At 36.9% G+C, this 21,316-nt stretch overlaps 1 protein-coding gene across 1 annotated transcript in view; it reads right to left on the bottom strand.

The window, feature by feature from the left end:
• Positions 1–2,193: 2,193 nt before the first annotated feature.
• Positions 2,194–21,316, bottom strand: part of ptprjb.2 (protein tyrosine phosphatase receptor type Jb, tandem duplicate 2) — a 38,587-nt gene continuing 19,464 nt past the window's right edge. Inside the window, exons 23-42 of the mRNA XM_088935187.1 lie at positions 20,598–20,870; positions 19,889–20,143; positions 18,876–19,139; positions 17,870–18,136; positions 17,245–17,514; positions 16,404–16,679; positions 15,101–15,250; positions 13,201–13,381; positions 12,365–12,480; positions 10,861–10,948; positions 10,072–10,116; positions 9,464–9,474; positions 8,829–9,019; positions 8,058–8,148; positions 7,854–7,927; positions 6,795–6,929; positions 6,266–6,382; positions 5,661–5,821; positions 5,298–5,433; positions 2,194–4,945 (exon numbers count right to left, since the gene is read on the bottom strand). Of these exons, the coding sequence (XP_088791313.1) occupies positions 4,796–4,945; positions 5,298–5,433; positions 5,661–5,821; positions 6,266–6,382; positions 6,795–6,929; positions 7,854–7,927; positions 8,058–8,148; positions 8,829–9,019; positions 9,464–9,474; positions 10,072–10,116; positions 10,861–10,948; positions 12,365–12,480; positions 13,201–13,381; positions 15,101–15,250; positions 16,404–16,679; positions 17,245–17,514; positions 17,870–18,136; positions 18,876–19,139; positions 19,889–20,143; positions 20,598–20,870 (3,251 nt within the window). The 3' untranslated portion in view covers positions 2,194–4,795. The remainder of the gene's footprint in view (positions 4,946–5,297; positions 5,434–5,660; positions 5,822–6,265; positions 6,383–6,794; positions 6,930–7,853; positions 7,928–8,057; positions 8,149–8,828; positions 9,020–9,463; positions 9,475–10,071; positions 10,117–10,860; positions 10,949–12,364; positions 12,481–13,200; positions 13,382–15,100; positions 15,251–16,403; positions 16,680–17,244; positions 17,515–17,869; positions 18,137–18,875; positions 19,140–19,888; positions 20,144–20,597; positions 20,871–21,316) is intronic.

Here is a 21,316-nt window from a genome sequence, read left to right as displayed (position 1 = left end):
CAACAACAAAAAACGAAGGCTTCAAATAAGAAAAATAGATCATCATGTTAACCTTTTGTGTGGCTTAATGGTCCACAAATTCCATCCAAACACTATTAAAAAAATAACATTTGTATAAAAGCTCACAATTTACAAAACAATTAGCACAACATAAGTTCAAATGTATGTATATCCTCTGGAGATCAGGAAAGCCTCTTACTTGTATCATCTCTATCTTATCATATCCCACTAAGTAACCCCAAAAAATATTTTCTGTTCCGCACACAAGCTTGTAATATCATGGATAATTAGAATCATGTAGTCACACACCTGTAGATGCAGTACTTAAGATAATAATCCCCACCACTTTGTTTTATATCTTAATTCTGTACTTGTTTTACTGGCCTCTAGTGGAAACATTTGCTGACTGCTCAGAAGTTTTTAACATAGCATCTATCATAGTCTTAATTTCCATATCATATTCCCAGCTCCAGCACAGCAGTCTGAAGTAAGAGGCAGTAGATGGAGGAAAAGGCAGAGCTTAAACAGGCTCAAAAGAACAAAATAAAGATTAACAGTACTTTGAGCACACCACAAGTATATTCTGTTTCCATGTGACACTATAGATTATCACCAACTGCCCTGCTCAGATAAGAAACAGATAATAAATAATATAAAATGAATTGACCAAACCGGTGATCTGTGCATCTTTGGGGGTATAAATGTATTTGTACATGACTTTGAATAATGTTGCAAATGTTGATTTGTTGGTTTTTTTTGAAAGTCTGAATACATTTATGTGTAAATGGAGATAGTTGCACATTGAAAGACCTAAATTTGAAAGTGCTGAACATTTTAATACAGCTGACAGTCTAAGCAGTTAAATGATCAGTATAGATCAGTGATGTATACAGAATGCTTCAGTGTAATAAATATTTAAAATCTTTGAGGGGCTAGCTAAATTTCAGTTAAATAGATCTAGTAGCTGGACGCACATTTGTGAACAGTATGTTCCTCAACACTTGGTTGTACTGTCCTTGAGACAACAGTCATACAATTTGTGGAAGTTAAGCAGATCCCAGTGCTTTTCCTCTTTTCCATTAAAAGATCAGCTCACATACACCAGAGCAGGAGTCCCCAAGGCCAAATTTACCACTCAGAATATGGAAGAGAAATAAATCTCTTAATTAATTACAAAATTGAACTGTTCATTCTAGCTGCATCCAGATAATTGCCCGGATTGTTAGGAGGCTGATGATTTATCACCTTTTAATTAAACCTTGCTATTAGCACAATCCCAAAGGACGTAAAGGAAATAGCTCTTTTCTTCAAGGTTATTAAGGAGCTATGGATATTTAAGCAGCAGGTTCGGCTCATCAGGGGGACAACAGCAAGAGTTCTTCGCAATCACCTGCGATGAGTGGAATTCATCAGTAGGATGAACTTAATTAACGAACTGGTGATGGGGTTTTCCTTTATAAGGTCTTCACCATTGTTGTTTTGTGTGGTTTGCAAGATTCCAGCAGTAGAAGATCTGAAAAGAGGAATAGGATTGTGCCAGTAGAAGCAGGTGATTTTCAGTGGAATGCGTGGAAGGGAATTGTACAATTATGATAACGAATCTTCACTATGGAAATTACATTACCATCTGCACAATTTTACTGTGCTGCTCTTGAAAACACAGCCTCATATTGTGGTAACATACTGTGATTTCACCATGTTTACTACACATTTTACACAGTTACTACTTATAATAAAAGCAAGTTTTATAACTTTTTATTTTTTCTAAAATAAGAAAAATAATGTATGTACTGTATGATATCAAAACACTAAAATGATTCACTGAATATGCAAAATGAAAGGAGTAAGGTTGAAAGACGAAAAATGAGAGAAAAACAAAACTAGAACACTGTATGTACAGAAGTCAAAGCAGCATCATACTGTACGTTGGAATGAAAACAAAATGACTGTATATTTACAGACCAGTCCAAGGAAATGGCATAATCATGTCACAAATGAAGACTTTTATTTGTTTGCAAACATTTTGTCAGACTGCAGTAATATTTCAAAAGTTTTTTTAATGATCAACTCCCTTTGAGGTAATGAACTGTATCATGCTAAAAACGATGAAAGAATCAAGTGAAAAGTCATAGTCACATTTCAAAAACAGGGCACACACACCAAGAAAGAATGAAAAATCAGTCAAAACACAAATTCAAAGATAGAACATTTAATTCCAGGTTCTGGAATGTTTACCACAATATTTTGTACATTTAAAACTAAAATCCTTCATTATTTGGTATTCATATTGTACCTTCAACATCACAATTTTCTCAGAATTAAAAAAAGTCATTAAGCAACATGTTTTTCACAATAATATCAAATTGCAATACGTGCCTTAAAGACAGAATGTCATTTGGAAAAGTCCAAGCGTGCAGATATCTTATCAAAACAATTTAAATAGTGCCATCAAACCAAAAGTCAACAGCAGATAACAAAATTCACAGGCTGACAGATTTTCCAAAGTATGGTCTTCTTTCTTTAATAAGTAGATTTGCAGTCCCTTCTTAAATTAAAAATATATAATCTTCTTTTATTAAAGCTAATACTAAACATTATTATTTAAAAAAGAGGTACTTCCTACAACTGAGTACGAATGTGACTACAGAAACATACTGAGACAATGTATGTACAGTAATTTCAACTAAAAGTCCCTTTTTTGCATAATCTTTGGACATTTTGTACAAGGGAAGATGTTTATTTACAATTGCATAAAACACATTTCTAGTTTTAAAATTTATTGAAATGATCCAACCCAGTGTTATTACACCTAGAGAGGTCAATTAAATTTCTCATTCATTAAATGAACCACATTTTCTGTAAAATTTGACAGACTTACATCAGCTACAATGTAGAAATTGATATTTGGCCTCTGATAATCTGAATTTATCAAAAGAACTTGACAAAATGGTGCATTTTCTTTGCCTTCATTTACACACTCATTATTTCAGCTTACAGATATTCTTCAGCATCATAATTAATAATGCTCATTTGTAATAGATCTTAAATATATTAATTAAAAATGCAACCAGTGCATCGTCATAATTAGAAAAGTCGATCATTGTAGCAGTTTCATAATAAGGACTTTAAAATTTAAACAACTCTGATAGTCAAATAATATACAGTGTATTGCTTTTCATCTTCACCTCAAAACATTGAACTCTAACCAGTGCCATAAATACCAACTGCAGTATACATACACAAATATTTTTGCAATATATTGTCAACCTTTGGAATATGAGCATTTATTCAGTTCGTCTCAGCAGTGGAATTCTAAAGGTGGTTCTCTTCTTGCATGTAATGGAATGAGTTACCTACAGCATTGTTTTGATACACAGTACTCATTTGTGCAAAATTGGTAATGGATTCATACTAACTTCAGTTATCAGTGTACCACATATCACAGAGGATATCACTTCATGAGAGATCAGTGCTAAGAGGCTTTAAAAGGAAAGGAATGCTGTTTCAACAGCAGCACAGTGTACTATACATTGGATGTCCCCAGCAAACAGAGACAAATGTACTTAGACCAGTAGGATACTGCAATAAATCATATATTAAGGTGCAGCAATAAGAAATGGTCAAGATCCTGCTTTATCTGACATTTTGAAATGCTTCAATTCACGGTAAAAGAATCTCAGGATAAACTACAGTTACATGTTTAAATAATTATATAAAATCTCTATGCGTGAAATGTACACAAAATATTTAACAGACTCTTCTTTCTTTTAAATACACACACAAACACTTGAAAAATACAAATTAAAAACAGAGCTGACCTGAGCATAATATCTTTCATAAACTATGCAAGAGTATGAAAGCATAATTCTCTAACCTGAAATTTATAGTCAGACACCATGTATTGCACTGATAATTATAACCTTACTTTAGAAATATTAACCTATATTAGGACATAAAATGAGACTCTCTTTATAAGACCAAAGAGGACATTTGTACAACCCAGACTAAACATTTTACTCAAGTCTTCAACATTGCTTAAATGTGGAGTCTTGACTTCGGAGAGCCTTTCATATTGTTCTACATTTCATAAAATTGTTGACAATTCTTGACTTTCTCGGGCACTAAAAATATTTTTCAGCTTTTGACTGTATGGTTATTGCTCATAATCCCCTGAAAACTAACAAAGAGCAAAGGAGGAAATGCATTTGTCAGCTTGGCACGTTATTCAAGGCTTGTCTTAAGGCAATCCAGAGGCTTTCAGCTGAGTTATACTCTCAGAAGGTTTCAATACAGCATTAAGGCACTTACAATTACAGCATCTGTTACACGAAACACTGTTCTTCTCCCTTGTCTAAAAGGTCTTTTCTGATGTGTATATGAACAGTCAGCAGGATTTTTGTTACATACTCATTCTGTAAATATACTTTTCTACAGCAAACATTATTTTATTATTTAAGGTTTTGTATACATTCCCTTACAGTGCCTTTTTAAGTATCTTCTCTGTACAAATCACTAAATACATTTGATTGTCTCTGTGGAAACCACTACATGAATTTTAAAGCTGATTAATTTGCCCTTAAATGTTTACTATTGCAGTATGTCCACATACATACATGATAGGCCTGTAAAACTATTATTCCTAGTGCTTCTGTACACTGACGAGCCAAATTGCTAAAATGTGTTTACATTAAATACAATCATTAAAGTCTGGAAGAAATGTTTCCCTTTTTTTAAAAAAGGTAGTTTTTAATAACATAATTGCAGTGCAATCTTTACAGTATTGTTCTGTCTCTGCTTAGTAACCATTCTTTCCTTTAGATTTTACAGGATCAAAGTTCTCATATATGCTCAGAGCTGCTGTGTTTTGGTAGATTAAGTCCACGTTAGTTCCAGTTCTTGATCTGATAATGTCCATGGCACATTGGTTTAAAAACACGTATTGGTCCTGTAAAGACAAATCAAAGACAAAACCCATGAATGCAGGGCTCTCTTAAACCCCAAGAACACCTCATCCTAAGGGGAAGAGCTTCTAACTGAACACCAGTGATGTGCTGCAGGATCCATTTTAGGTCATTTTAGGTTCTTTGCTCCTCCTAAAATATATCAATGATTTTGATTCTGACATAGAAAATGGGTTAAATTTCCCAATGGCATAAAAATAGGAAGAGTGGCAAACAGATTCAGTGGCACAAGAATTTCAAAAATATGTTCAGGGATTGTATTAATTTATTTATGGGTCTGGATATTACCAGACGATCGTATGAGAGCAGGCAGTAGAAGTGTGAGCTTCTCCGTACCTCTGTCTGGACCATCAGCGGGCGGTGCATCCGAAGACTATGGACAATGCCGTAGACATCCACAATGCCCTCCCGCTCAATCTGGTAGATGAGGGTGTCAATCGCAATGAACGTTCCTGTTCGCCCAACTCCAGCACTGATTTCCAAAAAGGAAAATAAACCAAACACACTTCACGTGGGAAAATTGCAAAATATAAGTCTCAACAATATTCATTTGCTGATGAATCCGAGACAGTAAACATGTAGAATCTGTCTAGTATTATAAACAGTACAGTAACACTCCTGTACTGTGTGTGGTTACCACGGTTCGCAGTACAGAAGGCCAGTCTGTTCTACACATTGTGCCACACAATGACTGCTCACCTGCAGTGCACTATAGTGGGAGAGTTTCTGGAGAACTGGTCCATGTGTTCTCTCACGAGGTGTCTGAAACTGATCAGTAGCTCTGTGGTCTCAGGCACGCCATGGTCTGGCCAGGCAGTGAAATGGAAATGGCGCAAGTTGCGAGTTTCAGCTGTCTTAGTCTGAGACAGACAGAAAAAACACATTTATTTCCATTACAAGGTGTAAAAACAGAGCAAATTAATTACTCTGTATCAAACATAACATTGTCTGAAGCACCATTTCTGTGAAATTAGGAAATGCAGATAAGGTCTAGAAAGAAGCTGTGATAAATATGAACACACCTAAATATCTCTCCATCACAACCACAACTGTTGAATAAAGTCCACATTAAATCAGCTTAACTATGTAAATGTTGTTCTTACTTTAACACATTTACAGTATCAATTATAATGTTTTTGTTAGAACAACATAGTTTACCTCTTAGGAAGTATATGCTCATTATAAAAAAAACATCATGTTGTAGAAAATGGCACAATGTCTCGAAAAAAGATCTTACATTCTAGCTACTGGAGATTCAAATAACCTAATCTCCAGAGAGCATTTTAAAATCAGTCCATACTCACATTTTTTATTTTAAACTCTCTAATTGTCCAGTCTTCTAGGGGGATTTCCGAAGTCAACGTCACTGTTATGTTGCCACAGACCTTTGTCTGAGAGGGCCAGTATTCTTCACATTTCACCTAAACAGCAAGAGATTGGTTGAATATTCATTGCTGAGCTAGTATTGGAGTGTTACTGTGAGGTAAAGGTCAAATTCACAAATTCACTGTAGAGAGATCGTTCTTTTAGCAGGTTCCCTTACAGGTTTTATAGAGAACAGGAGGTAATTATTATTCACAGAGGGGGGAGGATTGTGGGAGTCTAGAACACGCTACCCTGTCATGTTGACACCATATTTTATCTCAGTAAATAGCTGGAGGAGATCATAGGACCAGTTAGCTACTACAGACCATAAAAGTGGTGGCCTAACAACTTCCTTCTGCTTGAGAGCTTTAGGTTCTTTTGTCTCTACTGATAAGTGAAACATGCCTGGTAGGAATAAGCTCTGTTCAGATGTAGCATCAAGTTTCCATGTCGCGCCTCTTGACTCACCCGTCCCTGCTCGTTGCACCTGGTCAGCATCACCAGCGTGTGGACGTTCTTCTCCCAGATCATTCTCCAGAAGTCATTCACAGTCCCCGGCAAGGGCCCTTGGGCGGCAATGTATTCCTTCTTCGAGTTATAGCCCTTGGAACCCAGAAATGTCATTACTCTTTATAGTCCCTTGTGATTATTATTTTATTTCCCCTTCAGCCACAGTGGGACTGGTCAATTAAATGATTGCATGAACACGGTGATAATGATCCCTCTGCCTATTACAATAGCAGATTTCTCCCACTGCACAGCATTAAAATCTATTTTGTGCTGTTCTTTTTTTTTTTAAAAGTAAGGTGGCAACAGTTTTTCCCTGAAATAAATCCACTTGAACCAGAGCCATCCTTGTTTTTTAAGAGACAATCCACAGTCATTAAAGAAATATCTTTAAGGAAATTAAATAACCTTGGATTAAATGCTTCTATGTTTCTAACACGAAATCTTTCTCAAAACAGAACACTTGACAGGATGTCATCTTTAGGACAGAAGACCAAGGGACTGTGGGATGGGCTACAGAGAGCACAGAGTTGGCCCATGCAACATAAATATACAGCAAGACCTGCCCACTCCATGCCAGACTGTGAGGCTATAATCCTCTATATTACCAGATGCTGGTATGAGATCTGGCAGAAACTCTTGGGGTACCTTCTAATTTGTGGTAGTCATATTGTTCAGTTTAATTAAATTGAACTTTTTGCTCCTCATTTTTAATGCATTAAACCTGCCCTCCCTAAATAGCACCTTTGCTTTTTGTTCATTTAGTACATTAGCAAAATGATTACTCTTAGCACTGCTTATTAATCAGTAGAAGTAAATTGGTTAGCAGGCACTATGGGGAAGTGTAATGCATGAGTAAGCCTGCTCTGCAATGCTCTGTGAGATATCTCTACAAAACAGTGCAAGATCTGCTGCTGTTTCTAACTGAGTCATCTACAGTAGCTGAGTCTTCTATGGCAACTAGCAAACATCAAACATTTGAGAGCTTCATCTGAAAATTAATGACAAGGAGACACTTACAGGCATGTAGTTGGCATTGATATAGTCATCACAAGGATTTCCTTGAACAGAAAGCTTGACCCTGCTGGTGTCATCTGGGTGAAAAACAAATCGGAATCTCATAAGAGAATAAATAAGTTTATTGAACACGGATGTATTCAGAAGAAAGATGCAGTACAGCTCTCTTTATGACATAGGAGAGTATGAAAAATGTTAGTGACTTACATGGCAGCACATTGTTGTAGCGGTTCTTTGGTTTGTTATCTGGTGCTAGGGCATGATTCTTGAGCTGGACTGTGCCCACGGGTTTAAGATCCTAAAGCACAAAGCATGATGTCAATGCAAATCTAGTTCATGTGCGCTTTCAAACAAACGCCCATCAAAACCAAATACAGTATGGAATCACAGATTACCTACTGCATGTGGAGAGCAGTATAAGAATGCAGTATCTACAGTAAAGAGGTTTGGACTGTATGTGTAACAAACTGGTTTATAGTAAATTTGGCTGACCAGGGCTTTTTACTCTGTACTCTGCTAAATGCAACCACACCTTTCTGTGGAAAAAACAAATTGAGTTTCAAAAAATGTAAAAGACAGGAGTTAGAAAACTAGATAAGGACAGTCAGAGAACAGAGAGGACAAAGCCAGTATGAGTATATGAGTATAATATGAGTATTTGTCAAGACCTGCCTTTAGAAGTGTTAACTTTGAATAAACTCTGAATAAAGTTTAAATGTAGTTTTCACAAGGTGTGATGAACGGGTGTCTAAGAATATTGACAATTTGCTACAGTAATCTCTTTAGTCAGCATAAATAATGAATTAATCTGAACAATGAATCTTACTTGTTACTTGAATCCTACTTCACCTTTCCTGATAGAAACGGACAGCTAGAGAGCCCAGCAGCACTTTGAAATGGAGCCAACAAAAACTGAATTCTCATTATTCTTTTGATATAGCCTTTTCCTATCGTCTTCTATTCAATTTTTTATTTTACCTCAAATTCTTCTGCAAAACCACAGTTTGAATCAGCCCTTTGCTTCTTGTAGTAGGTTTCATAGGCCTCAACTCTTACAGGAATGCCCCTAGACAAGGGAAAACATGGTATTTCAGTGCAGTTTCTAAATAATGAGAGTTTACCATTATTTCCAAATACAACTGAAGCATTCGCACAGAAATAAAAAAGAACTTATGAAGGATTTAAAACAAGAACAGTTTGTACCTGCTTGGTACAATAGCTTAGAGATCCAAGAACTACTGTACATTATTGACATACTGTATTTTCATCTTAATATGTTTTGCAGCTATTATTAATTAACACTACTAAGTGTTTTGAAATACCTTTAAATTGTAAATATATCAGGAACATGCAATAGGCATTTTAATGAAAGTGTGAAACCAATGAATGCAGTACAATCCCTTCTGCACTACTAAGATGACATGAAATAAAATCAAGGTTATTTTACATGAGTAGTTTGTGAGCACAGAAATTAAAAATGATTAGAATAGTGTATCATAGCAGCAAATTAACACACAGGCTCATTAAAATAGTGATGACAGAGTTTCTAGCTCATTAAAAATGTCAAAAATGCTGTTATTTACAATGTATAAACCGATTTTATCATACAGTACTTACCACATTGCTACATTGAAAAAGAACACTGAATTAAAGTTTACCCTATTACTTGATATAAGCCCATGAAAAAACAGATTACACTAGAGCACAACTGTCAGACAGAAATGAAAATACTGTAAGTGTGCATGGAGAGGTATACTTACACTTTGGCTCTGTAAAAAACAGAAAGAAAAACAATTTTACACTTAAAATGCAAATATCTCTTTGAAGCATGACACGTTTTAAATTGCACTAAAATACAGAAATCTATTATTTTAACTTTATTTTCTGCAGGGATAGTTTTGAGATATGTGACACATACAGTACTGCTGATGGATCACAACACAGGTGTGTGAAACATGAAATATCTTACAATATGAAAGTACCGTATCTTTAACTCTGTCTCTTGAAGTCAAACAGAAACTCAAAACATCCACATCAATGTTTGTTCCAAAGGCTATACATTAGGAGAGATCCTATAAAATGCAATTTTATCAAACGTTTTTTTTAAAATGATGTAAGTGTGACTTTAAAAAACTGCTGGTAGGTTCTGGACCAAAGTAAGAATCATATGGAAAGCTTCTTGTTTGTTTCACACATGGTCACAAAAGTTCTAAAAACTCACCTCAGAGATGTGAAAGGGACATCTTGAGATTTCTTGTTGGCCCGTCTGCAAAAATATACATAGAAATACATTCAGTTCAAGAACGTATGGAAATCTATTGTTTATATATGTCGATACTTTGATATCCTACTACTACTTGCTCTGTGATTAATTTACTTTTTCTCCATTGTTATTCTGTTTAGAGAAACCATTATCACTTTGATTTTAGATTCAGCAGTGTACTGTAAATAATATTTCCATGTTGTAGGACACAAAATCAGATAAGCAAATCATGAAGTGGAATGTATTATAAACTCCTACCTAGTATTTAACATTGCAACGAATCACATTTAATCATTATGCCTGCAATGTGAGTGAGAATCTCTCACATGGTAAACCAAGTATAACAACAGCACAGGCCACTTTAACCCTAAAATCGTTTATTCTTTGTAGAAGAGAAAAGGCCGAAGATCATCAGTTTGTAGTGACAGGCATCTGACTGTAATGACCAATAAAACTAGACGTAGTCATATACTGTAGATCTCTGTAGAAGGCCTGGTATATTGTAAAACAGAAAAAAGGGTAGTAAAATATTATTTTATAATAACTTACATGTACGGATATCTGATTTTAATCTATAGATTCTGAATTACTCTAATTGTGTATTTTTTTATATCCTGTTTTAGTTTCATTTTCTTTTGTAAACTTTTACCTCTTTGAGGTAAAATATTTCCTGATAAAGTTTTCCCATCAGTTTCCACTGATTTAATCAATGGGCTTGCAGGTTAAGACAACTGCTGTCACACTCACCTTCTCCAGTAGATCACTAGGATGATGGTGATCAGCAACAGGATCAGGAAAACAGACAGGGTTCCTCCCACAGCCCCTCCAATGACAGCTTCAAGGAAGACAAGAAGAACACAGGATATGAGGAAATTGGAGTGCCTGCAGAAAACTCATAAAAAAGGGAGGGAACATGCAACCTCCACACATAATAATGTATGAAGCTGCAATCAAACTTGAGGCTGCAAGGCAGCACCATGCTAGCCTGCTTTCACTCTTTTTAGGAACAAGTAATAGGTTTATTCCATGCTGAAAAAAAGAAGAAAGAATGGAGTGTTTTCTTTCTTCTTCTTTTTTCAGCATGGAATAAACCTATTACTTGTTCCTTTGCAGCCTACGCATGCTGACGCAGCTCCCCACCTGAACTACTTCACTCTTTTTATAGTATTTTTTGTTAAAATATTTTATTTCGTGTTTATTTGAACATTTTCGGACAAAAAACATTCCACAATTACAGTATGACGATCAGAAGGTATTTCCCTGTTATCAGTGAGAGTGATAACAAGTCAGACCAAAAACAAAGGGAAACTCATCTTGCAGACAACTTGCATGAACAATTTTTCTAAGAGAAGGAAAATTACAAAATTTAAAGTATCTTGTCCTACAAAAATTTAGGGAGCCATTCTTGACTTGAGTGTTTTGACACACAAGTTTGTCAGTGAAAGCATTGTGGTACAGTACAGTATATCACAAACACTTTGGTGCCAAAGAGAACTGTGGTTCAAAAGTCTGAAGATGGTAAGGTTTTAAAAGCTTCTGTTCTAAAGATTTGTCCTAAATGAAAAACAAGATAGTGATCAGTTCCACGTGCAAAACAATAAGAGGATAATTTGCAAGGATCCATGTAAATCTTTTAAAAACTTTATGACTGTATAGGGATGTATAGTGAAGGTGTAAGGAAGCAAAGGTTTAAAAGTTTTCTTCACGGGCAGATGTGAAAACAAAACTGAGGGAAAAGTGGAACAAGACTGGCAGATTTGCTACAAGGCATATTTCAAGTGGATAGAGATTTTGCAAAATGCTAAAATGTATTCATCACGTTCATTGAGGTTATATACAGTATATATGAACTTCTCTGGGCATAGGATTTTGACATGTTCCCCAAACCAAAAGGAATGAGTGGGAACCAGTCAAGACCACTGATCGAAGCTCTTGCATTTGAATGAGATTCAATAATGCTTGCTTAAAGCTTTTGATCCAACCGACCTCCAGGCCCCGACAAAAAAAATTCAGATAGGACGTAAAAACCACTCATACTAAACTTTCATCCAGATCACTAGCAGGGCTTACACATTTTCAAAGGGTGCCTAATAAATGCAAACATGCTATTTGTGCGTATTTAGTGCTGTACATCCTAATTACACCTTGGTCAATATCATGATCACAGTCCTTAATAAAAAAGCATCAGTGGAATTCTAATGAGCATGACAAAATACAGCAGGAACTGTAGAAATTCCATTGAAGTCCATACCTGGATTCTCTGCCAGGACGATTATATCTGAATATGATGATATTGACAGCAATGATGTTTGATGATTAATTAAATTATTTGTTATTTGCAGTTTAGTAAATGCAACAATGGCAACCCTACAGAAGACAAAAATACAACAAAAGAAAACTCAATTATTAGTCATTCAGTAATTTGCAAGAGATGGTCATTTCTACAAGATTTTGATTTATATTAGAAAAGATGGGAAAAGACAAATAAATATCTGGTATTATACTTGTTACAACATGTTATAACTAATTTAAATAAGATTCTCAGGCCTCTCACAGTTTGCAGGCAAATCACCAGATTGTATTGAATTGAAAGCAAGTCTTTGCCAGCTCTATTTACCTGCTAATACATTTTCTTCTTCTGGAGTGAACCAGTTTATTCTGCATTGCTGCTCTAGTAAGTTTGATTCTGAGTGGCAGCCATTCTTAATTTGAAACTTCTGTCAACTATCTGAGACACTTTTTTTACTACCCTCTAACATTTTTCTATCTTCTGTTTTCCATTTTTGCCTGTCAGCTTTAGTTGTCATTCATTAAGATCAGTACTTCTGCCTCCACCTACTGTATCTGATCATCTCTGCAGCATTGTTAGCCAGACCAAGAGGTGCTGACGTAAGGGCAGTGTTCTGAAGTGTGAATCACAGACATTTAACAGTACTGCAAAAAGGAGAATTTACAACTTTTGCCATTTTTTTCACATTTTTAATAAGCCTTTGATTGGTGCTCAAGCATAACTAAAGTCAGTATGTTGTAGGAGAAACATTATGAAGTGTGGGATCTGAACCCATGCATTTCTTTGACAATATTTACCTGTATTGCCCAGTGCGGCTCAGTGGACCATTTGTGTATCCATACTGTTTTGACCCATCTCCTATTATAACACTGTAGGAACCAACTGCTCGGTTTACATTCGTTGCTCCAATTACTGTTGCCAGGTAAGTCTTTATAGATCCACTGTAGGTACTGGATAAATCCGTTATATTGGGTTTACCTATAATGAAACAATTTGGATGCTTCAGTAAGTTTGCGCAAACTGTGCAGAGGGGAATGTTCCTACAGTACGTTTCCGAGTCAAAGTACTAACTTGATTCCAATTGAAAGTTTAAGGTGAGGCTTTAAAGTCCATCAACTATCTCCAATGAACTAGTTAGAACTGGAGCAGATTTGCTACGAAAAAAGCACGAGAATACACCATTTCCCTTTATGAGACTGGCAGAGACCAGTCAATCCAGTCTTTGCTACCAAAGGTGTTTCAATAAGTACTGGCCAAGGGGGATAACTGTAGTTATGCAATCAGTAATTTTACTTTGTATTGTCTTTTCTTTGTAGGTTTTGCTGATATTCAACCTCTTTCACATATACTGTACAGTAACTACAGTATGTTTAGTTTGATCATTGCAGTTTTTTTTTAATATCATAAATATATTACTTGACATTTCTCCAAATTAATCACCAATATCTATATTGGCAGGGAGTGAATACTTTTGCAAGGTACTGCATTCCAAAATCTTCTGATAAGATGGTCAAGAGAGAGAAAGTAATACAGCAATGTAGTTCAAACAATAAATGCTTTAAAGCTTTTTCTGTACTTTTTACTTTCTGTAAATTTTTACACTTACTGACTATGCCATTATTTTCCTGTATGTCAAGGACCACTGAAACCCCTTGGCACTGTGAAACACCAAATACATCACAGCACTTATTTAACATGTTTTTCTGTGGTTTTATTGTTGTTTTATGCTACTGTTTATGCACATTTTGACCAGTTGTGATTGTACAGTAAATCACTTTGGATAAAAGCATCTGTCAACTAAATAAATGTATATGAAATGTTAGTCTAATAGTAGTAGCATACAAGAGGCTTAGATATTAGAGGCACTGGAATCACTGAAGATAAACATGTCCAGAGCATAATAGTATTCTACCAACCTTTTAAAGGAATTGAAGGATTTCATTTTTAAAGATACAGTCGGTTAACATTCATTGACAGGAATATAGCACTAAAGCAGCATCTATCCATAAAAAGACTGTGATAAAAGTAAATCAAATACAGTTTTTATTGTCCAATAAGTACCATGTCTATTACGTGTAAAGGTACTGTATGGAGATGATATTTAGAAATAAACTAAAGGATCATCTGCATCAGACTCTAGGAGTCTAGGAGATATTCAACATTGGTTTAAGAAAAGGAAGGTTTTGTTTAACTCGTTTGTGAGACATGTTTGAACAAGGAAACAGTCGTAATTGATAAAGAGTATACAGTATGATGCAGTATACGGTGTTCTACTTTTTCAGAAGACTTCATCAAGTTCTTCAAAAAAGATTAATGGAAGACTGAGCTTGCCATGTACTGCATGTATTTTTATTATTGTTTTACTTCTGACAGCAAATTTCAAACCTATTCACCAGTCTCAAAATAAAAAGTACCTCATCAAGTCTTCTTGATTCATTTCATGTCCATCTATTATCAAATACCACATTTTTAACTCTGCACGGTCAGTTTGTGAAGACTTAATGTGGACCTTAAAATTAATTTAAAATCCACAATTTTATTGATGCAAATATTGAATTAATACATAGAGATGTGATTAGGAATATTTTATATCTTCCAGATTAACCCTAATCCCATAACTACAGAATATTCTTGTTATATATAATCATGATTTTAAAGCAGGTGTTAAAAAGCAATAGAATTGAAAACCTACTGTACCTTGTAAAGCAGAGGTAACTATTATCCCATAATTTGTGATGGGTCCCCTGGAGTCATTAAAGAGGCCCTGACTGAAGGTGACAGTAAAGCGGTCAAAACTTTTATCAGGAAAGTCTGCCACGGGAATATCAGTTCTTGCTGGAGGAGGATCTGGAAGGAAAAAAGAAAAAAATAAGTCAGCGTTGGGATACTTCCACTCATACTGTAAGAAGAAAAACAAGCACTGGGATGTACTGGGAACAAGCACTGTTAACCGACACTGTCAGACGTCAGCTTGCAAGCAAAGTACAATCTCTAAACATTGGCGGGAGGACATTGGAAGTCCAGCCAATGTGAGTGTGGCTGCTTATCTTTAGCCACCAGGCTGTGTCGATGTAGACAAAAGGCAGTCAAGTATATCTAGAGCAGCTCCAGAATTGCACTTCACCGATTTCAATCTCAGCTCTTTCAAGGGGGAAAAGCACAGTGCGGAGATAACACAGAAGCATCACACTTCATTAGCTTTTGTCACAGGTGGCCCATCGACGCAGGGGGCAGACTAGGCAGTAGCCAAGGATGCCAAGTGAAATGGCCCGCCGCCAAGGCGAGGTGGAAAAAAAAATTGCTTACACTTATATAGCGCTTTTCTGGACACTCCACTCAAAGCGCTTTACAGGTAATGGGGACTCCCCTCCACCACCACCAATGTGCAGCCCCACCTGGATGATGCGACGGCAGCCATAGTGCGCCAGTCCGTTCCCCACACACCAGCTCTCAGTGGGGAGGAGAGCAGAGTAATGAAGCCGATTCAGAGATGGGGATTATTAGGAGGCCATGATTGGTAAGGGCCAATAGGAAATTTGTCCAAGACACCAGGGTTACACCCCTACTCTTTTCGAGAAACACCCTGGGATTTTTAATGACCACAGAGAGTCAGGACCTCGGTTTTACGTCTCATCCGAAGGACGGCACTTGCTTACAGTATAGTGTCCCTGTCACTATACTGGGGCATTAGGACCCACATGGACCGCAGGGTGAGCACCCCCTGCTGGCCCCACTAACACCTCAAATAAAGTAAGTTTAAAAAAAAAAACTGAATGTAAAAAAAAGTCTCTCTTTCAATGGATAACAGAAACAAACGGATGGGCAAACCAAATCATTAAACCTCAGTTTAAACAAAAGCTAAAAAAATGAAAGAGGAGGGGGGTACACCCCCCTTAATTTAACTTGCCAACTGGCAGCTATTCTTGCTCTTGGCTGCCATCACCTGGCCTGGTTAGGTAATGCAAGAAGAGGGTTTACATTTCATTGACAGATACAGTACCTGTGATTCCCGTGCGACAGGAAGAGATGAAAGGAGGGCTATTTTTTCCACATCCTTTGGTCTGGATTTGAACACTGTATGGAGTGCTGTAATTCAGCTGTGTTTTATTGAAGAAGGTCTTCTGAGAAGAATTACACGTAGAAAGGTTGTTTTCAATCCCATTGACTTGCACCAGAAATCCTGTATTCAGACCTACAGGGCAGCTCCAGTTCATGACCAGGATTGCAGGCCCCCCATCTGGTCCTCCACACATGAAGTCTGTTATCACTGCAGCAGCTTAAGAAAGAACAAATCAGACATTGTTTTTTTAAATGGATGAAAAAAAAATCCACATCTTCCGTGATGAAAAGAAGAACTTTTGCATTTCCAGTTCAAATTAATTTTAATTGTCATTTAAAGAATCAGGCCTTTTTAAAAGACTGTGGGAAGTTGATTGTTTTGTAAAGGATGTGTCTGTTAGGCAACAATTGACAAAGCAAATATTTTTTTAACAAATTTAAAATGAACACAATAAGGTCTTCCACTTTTTTAAACAACAAACAACTCTCCCCAGATTCATGTGGATTTCCTCCCACAGTCCAAAAAACATACTGGTATTGTAGGTTAATTGGCTTCTTGGAAAACTGGCCCCGTTGTGAGTGTGTGCTTGTTTGTGTCTGTGTGTGCACTGCGATGGACTGGTGTCCTGTCCAGGGTGTATCCTGCCTTGCACCGGTTGATTGCCATGCCAAGATAAGTTGTGGCTCCAATGCGACCCTGAATGTTGGCTGAATGATTAAACTTCTTTTCCTTCAAAAATGTCAGCACCGAAGGCAGTGGTGGACTGACGTGAAATACTTACTTGTACAGGAAGTAACTGATGCAGGTGATGCAGATGTATTATCAGATGTCAGTGTTGTTACGTTGAATGTATAACTTGCTCCTGGAGTTAAGCCAATAACTGTACGATTCTCTGTTGTTTGCGTCTCATTTGATACCAGGCTTCCAGTGTTGTTTTGTACAGTTACTCTGTATTGATATCCTTCCTTATAATCTTTGGGTTTGTTCCATGTCAGTATAGCTGAGTCATTTGTTAAAGAGGCTGTTGTAAGAGACTCAACACTCAAGGGTACTGTCAGAAAGAAAATAATTTTAATGAATTTTTAAGAGACTGGTACTGTTACAAAACTAAAGGTACAGTACTCATCAAGATTCTGAAAAGGATAACACTGAGCAGCATGGGGTACAGATACAGAAGATACAGAATTACTTTTAAGATGCCCCTTTTCTAAATGAACACTAAACAAAACATGATTGTAACAAACTGTCACAGCTGTCTACAGATTGGTGAAAATAAAAACCTGTCCTTGAAACTTTCTTTCACGTTTTTTCAGGTACAAATTTGCATTTGCAACGGATGCTTTTATAGGCAGAGGCTTTGTGAATCTGCTTGCATAAAAGTTACAGGAAGTTATTTCTATACTTACTAGTTGTAACCAAATTATATATAACTGGATCACTCTGAAAGTCCAACTGTCCGACTGTCACCACAGATATGTTGTAGGAGGTCCCCGATTTCAGCCCACTTAAGGTAGTGTTGTTTTGATTTTCATATTTGGAGCTATTTTGATCTGGCTGCAATTTCACGTAGAAGCTGAAAGGAACGCTGTCCATGTCAGGAGGTGTGCCCCATGATAATGTAATGGAATTGCTTGACTTGCTCTCAATTCTGATTTCTCCAGGCGTATTTGGACCTAAAGAATAAAAATAAAATTCTTCTAAGCAAAATTTTATCAACTTATGTCCCTGAAAAGAACTTATATCTGTACCCATTTATACATCAAGCCTGTTCCAGTTTGTGTGGAATGTTTTGCCAAAACTGCTGCAAGAATGTCTCTTCCATTCTTACATACTGTATCCACCTGTATACGTGTGATACTTTGAACCTTATAGCAGACCGTGAATGCAAAATAAAGGCAGTGGAGATTTCCATAAGAACCTGGAAGTCCTAGACTTTGGTCACATCCCTACTGAAGATGTCCATGGCATCATCAAACAATGCACTGGGGCATATGAAGATCTGAAGACTTGTGATCATGACAATGTGAAGTACAACCTTAAATGCCAAGGCCATATAACTTTCCAGGCTCATTCCCCAGACATTACATGTGATGGGAAGAAGAGGCAGGAAGAAGAAGCTGACTAACAGCATAAACAAACTAACAACATAAAGGCAATGGGCTTTGTAGAGACTCATGCACTTACTACCAGATTGGGTGCAACAGAGACAGATCCTTGCTCAAGGGTACCACAGCAGTGTCCTACTACTTGGGGTTTGATCCACAACTTTGTCATGAGCTCCGCCCACTCCTCCACACTACTGCTTGCTTGACAGACGATATCGTACGGTTGTAGTGGTGTAGTGATAGTGTACCCTGCTTTACAGGTGTTTGATCTTAAGATCACAGGAGAACATTTTTGCTTGATGCTTACGTGTAGCATTTTGAACCACATCGGATTCTTCTCTAAAGGGACCACTGATGGTTGTCACTGTGACATTGTATATTGTTCCAGCTTTCAGGCCTTCAAATGACACAGATGTGTTGCCATTTTTTTTAGAAACTTGTCCAGAACTGTTTCTGATGCTGACTATATAGTTCTCCACATTCCCTTGTGGAGGACTCCAGGTGACAACAATGGTCTGATTTGTACCATTGTTTGAGACGCTGATGTTCGCAGAGTTTATTTTGTTTGGTTCTGTTGGAAAAAAAACGGGGAAACAGTTGTGCAATTTTTTAATCCAGCATTTGTAGAAAAGTCAATGAATATTCACGATGAAAATGAGTAAACATCCACAAAAGGCAAGCAGCTGCACTGATTTGAAAATGAGGTTTTTGATTTATTTTGCACTGTGGAAGCCCCTACAAGACCAAGGTCCTGGGTTATTATTATTATTACTACAAGGACAAGGGCAAGGTTCCAGGCTCCCTACCGATCTTTGCAATATGTCCAAAACAATGCAGCTAGACTTATATCACACACCAGGCACTGGCAGCATATTACTCCTGTTCTTCTATCTTAACTTTGGTTGCTTCTAAAGTCACATATCCAATATAAGATCTTGTTTCTGACTTTCAAGGCTCTAAACAATCTGGCTCCATCACACTTCTCTAAACTCCTCCATGTTTCCACTCCCTCGCTGTACCTGGGACTGCATCTTGGGTTGTGGTCACTGACAGGGGCAGGAATTCGCTTTGATATGATATTTTAAAGACAAATACCACAGCGCAATTTTGACCAAATTTGGAGGCAGATGTTGAAACTGAAAAGGTACAGCTGAAAGCAATGCCTTACAAACTTAGAAAAAACATTATAGGACTGAGACAGAGTCTAAAGGAGACTGATTCGGGTAAACTGTACGTGGGAAAAATTACAGTACAATTAAACTCATATTTTTGGTTAAGAATTCAAAATAGAATAAAAAACACTAGAATAAGCAGGCATACTTGTGTAATTGGAAGCTGTTCTTGGTTCTGCTCTGCTGTCACCCCCTGCCAGGGTAAAGACTCTGAAAGAGTAGTTTGTTCCTGGAATCAGGCCTGTGATCACAGCTGTCTCACTGTAGACTGTTGTATTTGGTCCTCCAATGGTCTCAACCACATAAGCATATCCATTCTTATAATCAGATGGTCTGGTCCACGTCAGTACAACTGCAGTGGTATTGATGGTAAACACACTTAAATTGCCTACAGGCAATGGTTCTACAAAAAGAAAACATAACATGACATCCAAATGCGTATTTATTCATAAATAAATAAGCATTACACTTATATAGTGTTTTTTCTGGACACTCCACTCGAAGCTCTTTCAGGTCATGGGGATCCTCTCCACCACCATCACTGAGTGGCCCCCAGCTGGATCATGTACTGACAGTGTCGGCAATACAAGGGTGTAGGTCATTTTTATAAAAATACATTTCTATGGCATAAATATACAAGCACATATACATAAATATATTGTACATACAGTACATTGTAACTTCAAACTAATCAGAGGCTTTCTCAAAGTGCGATAAAAATATACAAATATTTGGTTGCACTGCACACTCTAACTTAGCAAAAAAGTTCAAGGATGTGACATAATGAAGATTTAGCGATTTTCTAGAACAATTCATGCCCCATTTACCATTGCAAGCATACTGTATATTGGACTTACTTGTGAATGCTGAAACAGTGGCGGCAGAGGCTTCAGTGCCATCTTTGGCCAGGGTTTTTACATTAAAAGTGTAATTGGTGCCTGAAGTCAGCAACTGGACTGTAGTGTTCTCATACCTCACTGTGTAATTTGTGACTGAAATGGTACTGGAACTGTTCAGTACTATTACATTATATGTATACTCCTCCTTGTAGCCATCAGGTCTCTGCCAGTTAAGTAAAACCAAGTTGGTGGTAATATCAGTAACGGTAAGTGCTTGCACAGGGTTGGGTCCTGGAAGAAAGAAAATAATATTGTTTTCAATCAGCTGTGTTTTCCGGAAACGCGTTGCTGCCACCAAGGGGAAAAAATGTCCCCTTATCTTACAATAATCTAATTACAAGATTCTTTTCTCGAAGTATATACAGTATATACGAGATAGCAATGATTACCTCAGTGTTGGTACAGTACAACATGTTACATTGTGCACTAAACGCATCTAGAAGCTGCCGTGAGCTTGACTGGCGCTTTCGGTTTAATGATGTGTCAATGTCCAGAGCTGCAGAATTTGTACAGATTTACTTTCGACTAGAGTTCAGTCATAATGAAATCTTCCCATTTTTAGCAAATATGAACAGAATAATTTTAAGCATGAGGACCTGTTGTGTGGGATTTATAGATCAAAGCAATTATGGTTCTGTTATGAACAGTTATACGTGCAATCAGTTCCATTGCTTAAA

This window comes from Atractosteus spatula, chromosome 16 (assembly GCF_055471065.1).
Source record: "Atractosteus spatula isolate fAtrSpa1 chromosome 16, fAtrSpa1.hap1, whole genome shotgun sequence".
Taxonomy (NCBI): domain Eukaryota; kingdom Metazoa; phylum Chordata; class Actinopteri; order Semionotiformes; family Lepisosteidae; genus Atractosteus; species Atractosteus spatula.
The sequence above is the reverse complement of the archived record's forward strand: the minus strand, read 5'-3'. Positions and strand labels throughout refer to the sequence as shown.